Source organism: Macaca thibetana, chromosome 5, assembly GCF_024542745.1.
Source record: "Macaca thibetana thibetana isolate TM-01 chromosome 5, ASM2454274v1, whole genome shotgun sequence".
NCBI classification, from domain to species: Eukaryota; Metazoa; Chordata; class Mammalia; order Primates; family Cercopithecidae; genus Macaca; species Macaca thibetana.
In genome coordinates, this window is record NC_065582.1 from 3,886,845 (window position 1) to 3,903,073 (window position 16,229).

General features: G+C 47.1%; 1 protein-coding gene across 5 annotated transcripts in view; it reads right to left on the minus strand.

Annotated features, from left to right (window-relative positions):
* FAM149A (family with sequence similarity 149 member A) overlaps window positions 1-16,229 on the minus strand; it is a 67,042-nt gene that overhangs the window by 15,602 nt on the left and 35,211 nt on the right. For all 5 annotated transcript variants that reach the window (XR_007725849.1, XM_050791574.1, XM_050791576.1 and 2 more), the window contains exons 2-8: window positions 13,248-13,358; window positions 12,829-12,961; window positions 7,349-7,491; window positions 5,944-6,069; window positions 5,076-5,246; window positions 3,834-4,024; window positions 2,292-2,446 (exon numbers count right to left, since the gene is read on the minus strand). Coding sequence is in view for 4 of the 5 variants with exons in the window: in XM_050791574.1 (XP_050647531.1) it covers window positions 2,292-2,446; window positions 3,834-4,024; window positions 5,076-5,246; window positions 5,944-6,069; window positions 7,349-7,491; window positions 12,829-12,961; window positions 13,248-13,358 (1,030 nt within the window). In the remaining variant the exon portion in view is untranslated. The remainder of the gene's footprint in view (window positions 1-2,291; window positions 2,447-3,833; window positions 4,025-5,075; window positions 5,247-5,943; window positions 6,070-7,348; window positions 7,492-12,828; window positions 12,962-13,247; window positions 13,359-16,229) is intronic.

Below are 16,229 nucleotides of genomic sequence, written 5' to 3' on the forward strand. Positions count from 1 at the left end.
GTGCGACCCTCACAGAATGTATCGCACCCAACCCTGTGTCACGGCTTTTATATCACTAGGATTTACCTCTGTATCTCCTCAAAACGCCTTAACTACCACCAGTAAATGCTGAGTAAGCCCAATGTATACTCACCGATTCTTTCATCACTTTGGTGGGAGGAAGGGAGAACATTTATAATTTTCAAACTAGCTGGAAATGTTAGGGGGAAAGCATTTTTTTTTTTTTTTTTTTTTTTTTTTTTTTTTGAGACGGAGTCTCACGCTGTTGCCCAGGTTGGAGTGCAGTGGCGCATCTCGGCTCACTGCAAGCTCCGCCTCCCGGGTTCCCGCCATTCTCCTGCCTCAGCCTCCTGAGTAGCTGGGACTACAGGCGCTGCCACCTCACCCGGCTAATTTTTTGTATTTTTAGTAGAGACGGGGTTTCACTGTGGTCTCGATCTCCTGACCTTGTGATCCGCCCGCCTCGGCCTCCCAAAGTGCTGGGATTTTTTATGTCCCAAAATATAGAAAACAGCTTCACATCTCAAAGCAGCGCCATGTGGTAATTCTGTTAAATTTCATGAAATAATCACGTTGCAAACAGACCTGAATATTATTGTTTTAAATAGACACTGACGTTTATTTTCCATCAGCCTTATTTCCACCTTGCTGGTGGCCTGTGGAAGAACAGCTTGAGACCGCTCAGTGGTTGATCCTCCTCGTTCAGGGGCCTGAGCATTGGGAGTTGTAGAACAGGCTTCCCTGGCAGGCTGAGTGCTCCAGTCTGCAGTAGGGACTTGCTGAATAGGCACAGGGGGCACCTGCACCTTCAGAGCAGTCTGCAGCCTCACCCTGAGCAGCAGTGCATGCAGGGGCTGGGTCTGCAGCCTCAGGCTGGGCGGCAGTGCACACAGGGGCTGGGTCCGCACCCTCAGGCTGGGCGACAGTGCACACAGAGTCTGGGTCCACAGCCTCAGGCTGGGCGACAGTGCACACAGAGTCTGGGTCCACAGCCTCAGGCTGGGCGACAGTGCACACAGAGTCTGGGTCCGCAGCCTCAGGCTGGGCGGCGGTGTACTTGGGCTGGGTCTGCAGCCTCAGGGTGGGGGGCGGTGTACTTGGGCTGGGTCCGCAGCCTCAGGCTGGGGGGCGGTGTACTTGGGCTGGGTCTGCAGCCTCAGGCTGGGGGGCGGTGTACTTGGGCTGGGTCTGCAGCCTCAGGCTGGGCGGGGGTGTACACAGGGACTGGGTCTGCAGCCTCAGGCTGGGCGGCAGTGCACACAGGGGCTGGGTCCGCACCCTCAGGCTGGGCGGCGGTGTACTTGGGCTGGGTCTGCAGCCTCAGGCTGGGGGGCGGTGTACTTGGGCTGGGTCTGCAGCCTCAGGGTGGGGGGCGGTGTACTTGGGCTGGGTCTGCAGCCTCAGGCGGGGGCAGTGCTCAGCAGGCACTGGGGTAGTCCGTTCCCCTGAAACTCCCCCTTGGCCACAGCGGCACCAGCAGCAGGCTGCTCTTCCCTCTCAATCTCTTCAGGGTCTCTGCAGAAGCAGAGGTCGGGCGTGGACTCCCATGGGTGTTCCTGGGGGATGGTGTCACACATGCCCAGAACTCCCTGCGCCAGCAGCCACCTCTTCAGGCCCACTGAGCGAGCTCCCTTGTTGCACGGGATGGCGACTTCCACACAGCGCAGAGGAGAATCTGCGTTCCACAGAGCAACGGGAGGTGGGTTAGCACAAGACGCCTCTCTGAGAGCCGGTGATCGCCAGGGGATCAGTGGCCACCAGCAGACGTGTTTCCCGGAAGGTGGCCTGGATCTGGTGAGTGAAGGTTCCAGGAGAGAAGCGGCCAGCAGCTGGAGTGGCCCCAGTGGCAGCACAGCCCACCGGCCACTGTTCCTGGAGCACGACAGGGACCTCAGCAGGGTTCAACAGCAACAATGGCACGAGCTGCCAGCAGCAGCTTCTCCCAGGTCCCTTCAGATTTCTGACAGAGATGCCACCACTGTTCCTTTTGTGGATATACTGCTCCATCTGGAAGCCAAGGGTGGTGCCACCTGCGTGGGCTCCTACTGCAAGGAACTTGAGGACAGCCTCGTCCTTCATGGGCAGGACGTCAAGGGCTCCAGGCATCGTGACACTGTTAAGGTTTCCCTTTAAGTCACCATGGAAAGCCTGCATGGACCCCTCTGCAGGCAGCATGGCAAGCAGCCCCAAATATCTCAATACTACAGCTTACTAGAACGGCACTCCTGACAAACTGAGGCGAGAGACGCACAGATTGAAGGCGAGAGGGAGAAGGGTGTGAAAGCACCGACCTGGGGCGGGTTCAGACGAGAAGCCAGGGAGATGCTGTGAGCCTCGGAGCTTCCGGACGGGGAGCCACTGGCTCCATCAGCGTGAGTGTGTGGAATGAGGACATGTGGACATCTGTTTCCAGCTACTTTCAATTTTTCTCTCTGTTTTTCCCCTTCTGTATCAAAAGAAGAATCAATATGATAAGAAACATCAGATTATCTAATACAAATACTTAAAATTCACTCTTAAAAGAGAATATTTGTTCTTGAGCTACCACGAGTCCATGCTATGGCCACTATGCACGTTACTACAGAGGGCAGAGACCCGTATGGGGCAACTGGCTGCTGTAACTGTGGTTGCAGTGGCATGAGAAGTGGATTACACAGTGGGCAATAAAGATTCTCAGCACATCACAAAGCCCAACTAATTCCTTAAATACTGGAAAAAGAACAGGATTTAGGTTAACATGATTATTGCCTTATTGTACAAATTGATTAATAAAACTAGTCATTAATGTCCATCACCGATTTTTATTTGTTTTGTTCAATGTTATGTTTAGAGAATATTTTATATGTTGAAGTAAGATAACTAAAGGATTATTCATTTAGCTATGTTTACATTTTACATTACAGATAATGTCATGAACAATTAAAAACATATCTCTTATTAGTAGAAATTAGGTAAATTATTTTTACTATAACAAAAAACATGACTTCAAGCCTTGTTCTTGTGTATTTCTGTATGTTTTCCAGACGCGTATGCATTGTTATTTTTTGGGGGGAGATGGTCTCGCATTTTTGCCCAGGATGGAATGCAGTGGCACGATTATAGCTTACTTTTAATATTGAATTCCTGAGCTCAAGGGGTCCTCCCAGCTCAGCCTCCTGAGTAGCTGGGCCTACAGGCACTTGCCACCATGCCTGGCTAACTTTTTATTTGTATTTTTTGAAGAGACAGGGTCTTGCTATGTTGCCCAAAATGAGCTGGCCTTGAATCTCTGGGTTCAAGTAATTCTCCTGCCTTGGTCTCCCAAAGTTCTGAGTCACCATGCCTGCTCTGCATTCTTTTTTTTTTCTTTTTTTGAGATGAGTTTCATTCTTGTTGCGCAGGCTGGAGTGCAATGGCACAATCTTGGCTCACTGCAACCTCCAACTCCTGGGTTCAAGCAATTCTACTGCCTCAGCCTCCTGAGTAGCTGGGATTACAGGCACGTGCCACCATGCCAGGCTAATTTTTGTATTTTTAGTAGAAATAGAGTTTCATCATGTTGGCGAGGCTGGTCTTGAACTTCTGACCTCAGGTGATCTACCTGCCTCGGCCTCCCAAAGTGCTGAGATTACAGGCGTGAGCCACTGCACCCAATCAGCCCTGCATTATTTTTCATAACACAAAAAACAATAGCGTCCTTTTTGAAGGGACTAAGGAGCACTCGTGAGTAAAGTCAGAACGCCCACTTTTCTTCTCACTGACCGTGTTCTAGGTATGGCTCCTGGGGAGCAGGAGCCCAGGGCTGAGGAACAGGGACTTTTTCTTTTCATTAAGCCAATTCTGCACGTAAGTACCTGTGAGTGTAGTTTCCCAGTGCTTTCTAATCAGCTCTTCCAAAAGTTCTACCATATTTGTCCAGACGTGATCAAACACTTCCGCCATCACGGCATCTTTGACACACTCATGAGGGGAAACAGGAGGAAGTCCAAGTTTGCGCCTTTTCCTACCAGGCTGAGCTGGTTTTTGTTCAAGACATTCATCATCACTAAGAATAAAAACCCACTCCAATTACTAAAATATCAAGGCTTAGAGTTAAAATAATTCTATCTACACACATTCATGTATGTACATTTATACATATATTAATAAACATTCTTCGTTAAACAGCATTGTTCTTTTTCAACATACACATATTTTGTCAATTACACATGAATAAAACTGGGTGGGGGGAACAAAACAAGAAACGAAGTCTTGGTTTCACTGATCTTTCTCTTTTTCTAGTCTCTTCATTTATTTCGGCTCGGAGCTTTGTTATTTCCTTCCTTCTACTAAGTTTGGGCTTAGTTTGTTCTTTTTCTCATTCCTTCAAGTATAAAGTTAAGTTGTTTATTTCAGATATTTCTTTTTTCTCAATGTAGGCATTTATTGCCATAGGCTTCCCTCTTAGAGCTGCTTCTACTGTATCCCGTGAGTTTGGTTTTAATATGTTGTGTTTCCATTTTAATTTGTCTCATTATGTTTTTGATTTCCCTTTTGATTTCTTCTTTGACCTACTGCCTGGTTGTTGAGGAGCGGGTTGTTTAGTTTACATATATTTGGGAGTTTTCTAGTTTCCTTCCTGTTACTGACTTTCAGTTTCATACCACTGAGATCAGAGAAGATGCTTCTTAAATTTGTTAAGACTGGTATTATCAGTGTTACTTTTTAATGTGCTAATTTTCAATCATGGGGCAAATTTTTATCATGTAATAGTTGTAGTTTTTGATTAAGAACAAAATATGAATTTAGTGCAGAGGCAGGGACTCTCCTTAGGCCCTTTTGGGCAGCCAGGGATGGGGAATCCGGAGTCCCCAGCACCAGGACCGCGAGGAGCCGTGTCTGCTTTTACAAGGGCGCTGTACACCCTCTTCACTGCTCCCGCACAGGCACTGCCTGCTGGGAATCCAAAAGCTCTGGGAGTGCATTACTCTCAAAAGAACAGAAATCTTCTGGGTGAGTAAAAAATACACAAAACACTTAATGACCATACGATAACAATAATGTCAAATAAATTAATATTATTTTAAGAGGCCAATGTCAAATAAGATTCTATTTACTCCTCTTTTCTGTCAAAAGCGAAATACTCTTCAATCTTTCCATCCACATGGTAAACCTCTTCTTCCAGGGATGAACATGCCGTTAGGTCAGCAACCCCCGTCCCATCAGGGCCTGGCAGGGCAGAGGCTGAGAGCGCTGCTGGGACTATCTGAGAGCCAGAAATGCACAACCTATGGGGAAAAAACAGATTCCACATGGGAGTTTACAGGACACCAAGAACGCAATGCTTAAATGATCATGGCGGATCTTTAACTTATCTTTAAAGTACAGAATCCCCCCCAAAACGATTGAATATTACATTGGACAAAACTCATGTCCTTAAAAACACTTTAATACAGGCATCATTAAAAATCATAAGGGCTTCTTAAAAGCCTAAATTATTCTACGAGTTTGTACCCTCTTTGGTTGCAGTGAAAGGACTGCATTGTGTCACAGCACACCAGATACGTGTGAATGGCATAGAGTCATCAAAATCCTCTAGTGAACAGAAATGACAGGACAGAGCTTCATTTCTCCTGCTGCCACTGCCTGGAGGCTTGTAATCCATCACAGTGAGGCAGTTTCCACCCTGCACCCAGTCCACCTTTCGCAGCGTCTTTGGAACAAACGTGGAAGGTAACCACCACGTGTGAGCATGTGTGTTCCACATATACATACATTACACATCTCTCTATAGACACACACATACGCCTATCATCAGTTCAGAATCAAGAGCTTCTTACAAAAACTGTTCTCTGTATCTGCCTTTCATCAGAATCTAAATTTCCAAACTAGGTGGAGCCCAGGCTTGTAGATGAGATAAACATTAAAAAGTATAACTAAAATACAGCTAATAATACTTCTTGAGAGTCACTCATGTGAACATACTCTCTGATGTTGCTGCTGCGTCCACAGGCACTGAGCGGGGGTCTGTGGGCCGTGGAGGCAGCGGTGCTGCCCTGGAGATGCTGGACGCCTTCGTCAGTGGGCAGGGTCAGCTGTCCTCCTAACACTCTGCAAGGTCAAAGAGAAGCTAGTAACATTTTTGATCAGACAAAGGGAAAAGGTTTGGGGATTTTAAAAGTAGGAAACAATGATTTTGAAGGCATGTGTATGATACGAAGCGTGTATGGGTACGTGGGAAGCATCACGCATCATAGAAGAAGCGTGACTTTGAGAGTTTAGGCCAGATTGTTCTTCCACTGGCTCAGTCTCAGGCAAGGTTCTCAGGCTAATTTCATTTGTTTGTCTTTCACTTGCAAAACAGGATAATAATGGTTACCTTGCAGGGTTGATGAACGGCTTAGAGATCATATATGACAGACTTAGGTGTCTAAGGCAACACTGGGCACATAGAAGCTCTCCATAGATACTAACTAATGCACAGTTAAACACAAACATAACAAGAAGAAAAACATATAAATATGCACACTTGGTTATGTACCTGGCAATCTTTTCTTTTCCCACCTTCCCTCCATTTCTATCAATAATGTAAGATAGCAGTGACAACAGTAAGACTGAGCTCCCAAATTTTTGGTGAGTGACCATCCCCAGAAAAGTGAATTTCCACAACTAGTATCTAGTGGACATATCATACTCTTTAGGGCAGGTGACTTATCAGGATTGAAAAGAAAAAAAAAGAAAAACTCTAGTTTGGTCAAGATTTCTGTAAAAGTTATCTCGTGAATGTAACCAGAAAATCCAGCCACATTTACATGAGTGTTCTAATTGATTCTCCCCAGATAGAATCTAGAGGAATTCAGGTAACTTTGCTAAACTGTCCTCCAGTACATTGGCTGAGTGACCGAAAGAAAAGCTTGCCTTCTTACCCCATCCATATTCTCCATCTTTGATATAAAAAGTAACACACACTCCTCCCTACGTTAGGAATGGGTGAGATGGGAAGACCCATCTATCCAGCCATTCCGCACATCATCACTGCCCGCCCTCGCTGTGTTCTGTGATGAAGACAGACACGTGCTGCTCACACACAGTGAATGTGAAGGTAAGAGGTGGCCTCCACCGTTCTTGCATTCATTGTATGTGTAATGCCCTTCTCAGGATGAGCCGAATTTGCTTCTTGCAAATTAAAAGGCACTTGGATACTGGAATGTCTCAGTATTTCCTCAGACACCGTAAGAAGACAATGATCTCTCAGTGAAGGACCGTACTCTGCACCCATATTCCGACTGGGCAGGTGCTTTCAGACCAAATGTATTGATCATACCGAGGCAGGCCAGGGGTGGGCGCTTCGAAAACCCACCCCAGAGAACTTCCACCACCAAGGTCCCACCTCAGATGGAGGGATCTTCTTGTCCACTCCCCGCATTCGGCCAGCAGACTCTGGGTCTGAGGGTTCACTTTCTCCTCAAATAACATTTCCTCCACCTCCCAGAGTAACCGCTGCACTGTCTGTGCACTGGCTTCGTCAAATTCCTAAACAGAAATGCACATTTAGTTACGACCCTAAAAGTTATAGAAATGCGGGCTTCTGGATCAATGCTACTTATACATTTACCGTAACCCACCATGTAGGAGGGCACATGACATGGTAAAAAGGAGGTGGCTCTGCAGTCAGACACACCCGTGCTCCAGCTGTTACCTTTCAGAGAAATGCCATCTCACGATGAGCCTCAGATTCTTTTACTGTTAAACAGAGAAAACTTCTACCACGGGAGTGATGAGACTCGAGAATTTGCATAGATACAGGTATAGGTGGAGGTGTTCGCACTGCCATAGACATCAGCGTTGACACACAGAAACACCCACAGCTGCATGTCCACACACACAGACACGCCTACATCTGTATGTCTGCACACACACAGACACGCCCACATCTATATGTCTGCACAGACACGCCCACATCTATATGTCTGCACAGACACGCCCACATCCGCATGTCTGCGCACAGACACGCCCACATCTGCATGTCTGCACAAACACACCCACAACTGCATGTCTGCACAGACACGCCCACATCTGTATGCACAAACACACCCACATCTGCATGTCTGCACAGACACGCCCACATCTGTATGTCTGTGCACACAGACACGCCCACATCTGTATGTCTGCACACACAGACACGCCCACATCTGTATGTCTGCGCACACAGACACGCCCACATCTGTATGTCTGCACACACAGACACGCCCACATCTGTATGTCTGCACACACAGACACGCCCACATCTGTATGTCTGCACACACAGACACGCCCACATCTGTATGTCTGCACAGACACGCCCACATCTGCATGTCTGCACAGACACGCCCACATCTGTATGTCTGTGCACGCACAGACACGCCCACATCTGTATGTCTGCACAGACACGCCCACATCTGTATGTCTGCACACACACGACATCGCCCACATCTGTATGTCTGTGCACACACAGACACGCCCACATCTGTATGTCTGCACAGACACGCCCACATCTGCAGTCTGCACACACAGACATCTGTATGTCTGACACGCCCACATCTGCATGTCCACACAGACACGCCCACATCTGTATGTCTGCACACAGACACGCCCACATCTGTATGTCTGCGCACACAGACACGCCCACATCTGCATGTCTGCGCACACAGACACGCCCACATCTGCATGTCTGCGCACACACACACGCCCACATCTGCATGTCTGCGCACACACACACGCCCACATCTGCATGTCTGCGCACACACACACGCCCACATCTGCATGTCTGCGCACACACACACGCCCACATCTGCACACACCCACATCTGCACACAGACAGCCCACACACGCCCACATCTGCCAGACACACCCACATCTGCTGTGTCTGCACACATGCCCACATCTGCATGTCTGCACAGACACGCCCACATCTGTATGTCTGCACAGAAACGCCCACATCTGTATGTCTGCACACAGACACGCCCACATCTGTATCTGCACAGACACCCACACTGTATGTCTGCACAGACACGCCCACACTGCACAGACACGCCCACATCTGTATGTCTGCGACACGCCCACATCTGTATGTCTGCACACACGCCCACACGCCCACATCTGCATGTCTGCACAGACACGCCCACATCTGCATGTCTGCACACAGACACGCCCACATCTGCATGTCTGCACACAGACACGCCCACATCTGCATGTCTGCACAGACACGCCCACATCTGCATGTCTGCACAGACACGCCCACATCTGCATGTCTGCGCACACAGACACGCCCACATCTGCATGTCTGCGCACACAGACACGCCCACATCTGCATGTCTGCGCACACAGACACGCCCACATCTGCATGTCTGCGCACACAGACACGCCCACATCTGCATGTCTGCGCACACACACGCCCACATCTGCATGTCTGCACACACACACCCACATCTGCATGTCTGCACACAGACACGCCCACATCTGTATGTCTGTGCAGACACGCCCACATCTGCATGTCTGCGCAGACACACCCACATCTGCATGTCTGCACACACAGACACGCCCACATCTGCATGTCTGCACACAGACACACCCACATCTGCATGTCTGCACAGAAACGCCCACATCTGTATGTCTGCACACACAGACACGCCCACATCTGTATGTCTGCACAGACACGCCCACATCTGTATGCGCACACAGACACGCCCACATCTGTATGTCTGCACAGACACGCCCACATCTGTATGTCTGCGCACACGCCCACATCTGTATCTGCGCACAGACACGCCCACATCTGTATGTCTGCACAGACACGCCCACATCTGCATGTCTGCACAGACACGCCCACATCTGTATGTCTGTGCAGACACGCCCACATCTGCATGTCTGCACAGACACGCCCACATCTGTATGTCTGCAGACATGCCCACATCTGTATGTCTGCACACACAGACACGCCCACATCTGTATGTCTGCGCAGACACGCCCACATCTGTATGTCTGCGCACACACACGCCCACATCTGTATGTCTGCGCACAGACACGCCCACATCTGTATGTCTGCGCACACACACACGCCCACATCTGTATGTCTGCGCACAGACACGCCCACATCTGTATGTCTGCACAGACACACCCACATCTGCATGTCTGCACAGACACGCCCACATCTGTATGTCTGCACACACAGACACGCCCACATCTGTATGTCTGCACACACAGACACGCCCACATCTGTATGTCTGCGCAGACACGCCCACATCTGTATGTCTGTGCACACAGACACGCCCACATCTGTATGTCTGCACAGACATGCCCACATCTGTATGTCTGCACACAAGCCCACATCTGTATGTCTGCACAGACACGCCCACATCTGTATGTCTGCACAGACATGCCCACATCTGTATGTGTGCACACAAGCCCACATCTGTATGTCTGCACAGACACGCCCACATCTGTATGTCTGCACAGACATGCCCACATCTGTATGTCTGCACACATGCCCACATCTGTATGTCTGCACAGACACGCCCACATCTGTATGTCTGCACAGACATGCCCACATCTGTATGTCTGCACACATGCCCACATCTGTATGTCTGCGCATACATGCAGCCACGTGTCCCTCACAGAGCCTGACACACCTAAGCACACCTGCAAAATACAAGATTTTTTTTTTCTTCTGGTGATACCACAGAAAAGAAAATTACTTTTGTAGAAAAGGCCATTAACCTCCTTCAATGAATGAACTGGGAAAATTTTTTTAAAAATCCTCAGTTATCCTAAGAAGTGTGGTCATTAGGGTGAGGCCCAAGTATTAATTTTTCCTCTGGCCTTAGGAGATTCTTACACTTGGCTGCAGTGAATCAGAGATGAGAAAACCTCTCAGCCTTCCTAGACGGTCTCATTTGGGAGGCAACTCTCCTGAAACTCTCAGAGCCAAGGCAGGATCCCCGCCACATGGTTTTCTAGGAGCGCCAGAATTTTCACAGTCCCCAGGGCAAAGAGTGTATTCAGTCACACGTGTCCCCAGATGGTCAGTCCAGGTTGATTTTCATAGAATGCTATTTGTTATTTTCTGCATTAGCTCCTCTCTCAAATTGATAATAAACCAGATTCCCAGATTACAGGGGAGTTGAATTATTTCTTTTAAAATACAAAGAAAAGGAAAACTAATAATAATATTTATCTCCCAGGAGGAGACTGGGTGGCTGGGGCATGGGAGAGGGCTCACTTTCATTTCTCTATCTTTTGCATTCCGTTGCTTTTGCAAATATTTCCCATCGAAAAGTAAATACATTCTTAAAAATTAAAATGAAAAGCAATTATAGGGTCTGGAGTATTTTTAATTCTATAAATGGAAGTTATACGGATTTCCCTGGTAATTCCATTAAATGTTATACTAAAAGAATCCTAGAACTTGGACAGAGTAAAGCAGTGGCGTTCAGCCTTCTACCAAGGAAGCCGGGCTTGAGCGGCGGCGGTGAGTGGGCGTAAGGCTGGGGAAGGAGGCAGCTGCCCCTAAGTAAGGGAGGTGCCTGCGTGTAAAGTCCTCCTAGCAGTGCTGAGCTGAGTCCCTTCCAGACTCCCTCCGCTGCCCGCTCCCCTGAGAATCTCGGCTGTACAGCTGCGGACAGAAGCGGATTCACGTGTGCGGTGGGAGTGGGGAACCGCTTTTAAAGAAAGCAAAGAGGCCGGGCGCGGTGGCTCACACCTGTAATCCCAACACCTTTGGAGTCTGAGGTGGGCGGATCACGAGGTCAGGAGTTCGAAACCAGCCTGGCCAATATGGTGAAACACCATCTCTACTAAAAATACAAAAAGTAGCTGGGCGTGGTGGTGCGCCCTGTAATCCCAGCTACAGGGGAGGCTGAGACAGGAGAATTGCCCGGACCTCCTAGGCAGAGGTTGCAGTGAGCCGAGATTGCGGCACTGCACTCCAGCTTGGGGGACAGAGCAAGACTCTGTCTTAAAAAAAAGAAAGAGAGAGGGGGGAGAGAGAGAGAGAAGGGGGGGGGGAGAGAGGGGGGGGGAGAGAGAGAGAAGGGGGGAGAGAGAGAGAGGGGGGAGAGAGAGAGAGAGAAGGGGGGAGAGAGAGAGAAGGGGGGGAGAGAGAGAAGGGGGGGGAGAGAGAGAGGGGGGGAGGAGAGAGAGAGAAGGAGGGGGGAGACAGAGAGAGAAAGAGAAAGAAAAAAAACCCACCAGCATAAACGAGGTAAAAGAGAACACCCAAGGTGCTGCAGCCAGGTGGGCCTCACAAAAGGAGGGCTGTGTCCCGGGATCCTCAGAGACCCCTGGAGGGAGGAGGAGGGAGGAGACTGTGGAGCCACCGAGCTCCTGAGCAAGCTGGAGCCGTGGAAGCAGCGCTCACCCAGCCAGAATCCCAGGCTCACACAGGCAAAAGCGGTTCAGAGGCAACAGCTCCCCCAGGGATAGGAGGCCACGGTGAAATATCCCACTGGGAATCCTGGCGGGGAGTTCTCTAATCACAGTGGGCTGTCACAGCTTTCACTTTTCCAACATTGTTTTCCTCTTCAAGTCCTGAATTTCCGGCCATGGATACCACCAAGAAGGCACCGGGAGCACACACCGGGAGAGCCGGCTGCAGGGTGGAAACGAGAACACTGCGGGCGCTGAGACGGGGCCAGGAGGTCATGAGGGAGTTTCACTTTTCTCCACAGTTCCTGATCTATTACTTTCACATGTAACATGTACATGCTTTAACATGTATGTATGCAATAGGTCATGCTTTTATAATTGGTAAAAAAAAAAAAATTTGAATATAAGGAAGCAATTCTTCACTATACACTGTAATTACAAGATTATCCAGAATATTCTGAGACATACGTCATCTCTCCAGGAATAAATGGAGCCCCTCTCCGTGGACGAGCCCGTGGTGGAGCTCTGCGTGGCCGACCCAGACCAAGAGGTGTGGGCTCCCGTGGGTGTGCGGCTTCCGCTGGAGGAAAAGGACGATTCGCTGCAGGAATGAACACGGGCAAAAAAATCACATTTGCTAGAAGGGCTTGGACGGCTAAGTGGCTTCACTTCTCTGAGCCTGCTTCCTCTTTCACTAAATAAATTTATTAATTTCACAGTATACTAATTTTGAAATATTTTTGCAGTGTGGTGTTTACACTAGGTTAAAAATAAAACTGCATCTCACTTTTAGAAATTCATGGCCAGTCACTAATTTCCTTTCCCACATTTGTTATGGGCATTTTGTGATTCTGTAATCTGAAGCAATGAACAAGGTGAATTCTTACCCGGCATATTTATCAATGGCTTTCTGCACATTTCTTGTAAAATGTGTAGGTAAAGGATCTTTGCTTCTCACAGTATAACTGTGCCTTCTAGGTCCTTCTGACAGTCCTCTTCTGGAAATAAAAGAAAACATGAAAACTCTCCCTAATGTAATAATATAGTTTTATTCATTAAGACTTTTAAAATTTCCTTTTTGTATAAAGTTGCTCCCCTTCTTCTGCCACATCCCTCCAAACTCACCTGTGCATAAGCGTGCACGTGCACACACACACACACCCCACACATCCTCAAGAAACTGAGACTTAGGACCTTATCATTTTTATTTTTCTTAAAGTCAAGGTTGCCATTAACCTACATGCACCTTTATGTGAACTGAAGACAACATCAACTTTTTGTGACTTAGCCAGAGAAGTAAAAGTTGCCCCAAACAGTTCGCACTATTTCAGGGATGTCAGGTCCCAGCTGTCCCTTGACCAGGCCCCTTATACTTACAAAACTCAACCAGCCCTCCAGTAAAAAATCATTAATCCCATATTAAGAAGCATCAAATTCTTTAGACTCACTTAGAAGCCACACAGACATCTAACTCGCTTTAATTTAGCATTGCTGTTTGTGGGTATAATGAGTTTTCAAGAGTTAGAAAACATTAAAATTTAATGAAGAACTAAAACAGAAGAAATATCTAGATGTTAAATACACTATTAAGCCTAACTGGTGTAGCACAGTTCCTGTTAATCATTGAAATGTCCTTTCAATGAACCACTTAAAACATTTACTTCCTCTATAGTCAAAATATCTTCCTGATGTTTAATAATCAACTTCTGTTTTTCAATACAAATCTTATTTTTCTTTATAAATAAAACACATATTAACATAAAATACGGTAGTGAATTAGGAAAAACTTCAACTTTCAGTATTTCTAATAAGGACACCACGGTAGCATGCATTTTTAAAAAGTTTGCTTTTGCTTCCAATTATAAGGCTACCTAATTGACCTCAGCTCACTGCAACCTCCGCCTCCTGGGTTCAAGCAATTCTCCTGTCTCAGCCTCCTGAGTAGCTGGGATTACACGCGCCTGCCACCACACCCAGCTAATTTTTGTATTTTTAGTAGAGACAGGGTTTCACCATGTTAGCCAAACTGGTCTTGAAATCCTAACCTCAAGTGATCTGCCCACCTCAGCCTCCCAAAGTGCTGGGATTACAGGCGTGAGCCACCATACCCAGCCAACAAAGGTAATTTTTAAAACAAATTAATTACCATGTACAGATTAGCAAGAACATCTACCTTCCACAGATATGTCTCGTGCAAGAGAGAATAATAGAATTATATGATTTTTTTTTTTTTTTTTTTTTTTTTTTTGAGAGACGGAGTCTTGCTCTGTCACCCAGGCTGGAGTACAGTGGCGCAGTCTCAGCTCACTGCAAGCTCCACCTCCCAGGTTCACGCCATTCTCCTGCCTCAATCTCCCAAGTAGCTGGGACTACAGGCGCCTGCCACCACGCCTGGCTAATATTTGTATTTTTAGTAGAGACGGGGTTTCACTGTGTTAGCAAGGATGGTCTCGATCTCTTGACCTCGTGATCCACCCGCCTCAGCCTCCCAAAGTGCTGGGATTACAGGCGTGAGCCACTGCGCCCAGCCGAATTATATGATTTTTTTTTTTCTTCTCTTTGTTGCTTATGTATCTTACGGACAACCAGGTAACTCCGAGGACAAAGGTGTTAAAGGGCCCCAGAGAAAAGAATGAAGGACATGCTTTAGGCTGACAAACTGCTTTACCTTTAGCTCTCTTCAGTTGCTTTCAAGCCATTAATTATTTCTTGTTTACGTGTGACTCAATAACTTTTTACGTAAATATACAAATACTAATGACAGAAAATAACAACTAAAAATTACATCATATAGATTTGTTTTGAACACTAAAAAAAACATACTGGTATATGAGTTAATATATGACTGAGAAATAATTTAAAAACCCAGCATAATGAATTAACTAAAACATTGTTCTTTTATGATACATATCTACAGAATAATAATAGGGGGTTCAAATTTGCTCTGCCACTGAGGCTTCAAGCAAGTTACTTTTCCTCTCCTGAATTCAGTGTCCACATCTGTAGATAAAGTATATGAAGTGTCTAATCAGTGCTAGATAAATCAGGTTTACCTGCTCACTGTTATTATTATGTTATTATTATTATTTGATACAGGGTCTTGCTCTGCTCCACAGGCTAGAGTGCAGTGGCAGGATCACAGCTCACTGTAATCTCGACCTCCGGGCCTCAAGCTATCCTCCCACCTTCAGCCTCCCTAGTAGCTAGGACTACAGGTGTCTACCATCATGCTTGGCTAACTTTTTAATGTTTTGTAGAGATGGGGGTCTCACTATATTTCCCAGGCTGGTCTTGAACTCTTGGGCTCAAGTGATCCTCCTGCCTTGGCCTCCAAAACTGCTGGGACTACAGGCATGAGCCACTGCACCTGTCCTCTCACTGCTATTATCATCATCACATGCTATTCTATGAAGATGCTGTGTTCTTGTTTCTTTGGACCTCCCATAGCATTTTGTATTATATAGATCTTTTCACATTTTAACCTTTTGTTGTGACCTTGACACCTTATTCATCTTTTAATCTAAGTACCTGAAATAACACTCATCACACAAAAAATGCCCTCTGTTGAAAGAATTAACAGGCAAAGATGAAATTAGCAACTCAAATGCAGAACTCATTTCACTATAGAATTACTCTGAATGTTTATGCCTGAAACATAGGATTACACTGTGACCTGACATGAAAATGTTCCCCAAATTCAAGACATTATTGGATAACGTTTTACTCGTTAAAAAGTCACAGCTCTTCTTTGAGCAGCTGATGTTCCCCCGAACAGTTTTCACCTCCAAATGGAGCGTCTGCTCTGCTCAAGACCACCTGTCCCGCTTCGAGCTCCTCCTCCGCCTTTTGTGCAACTTCAAAGCCAAATT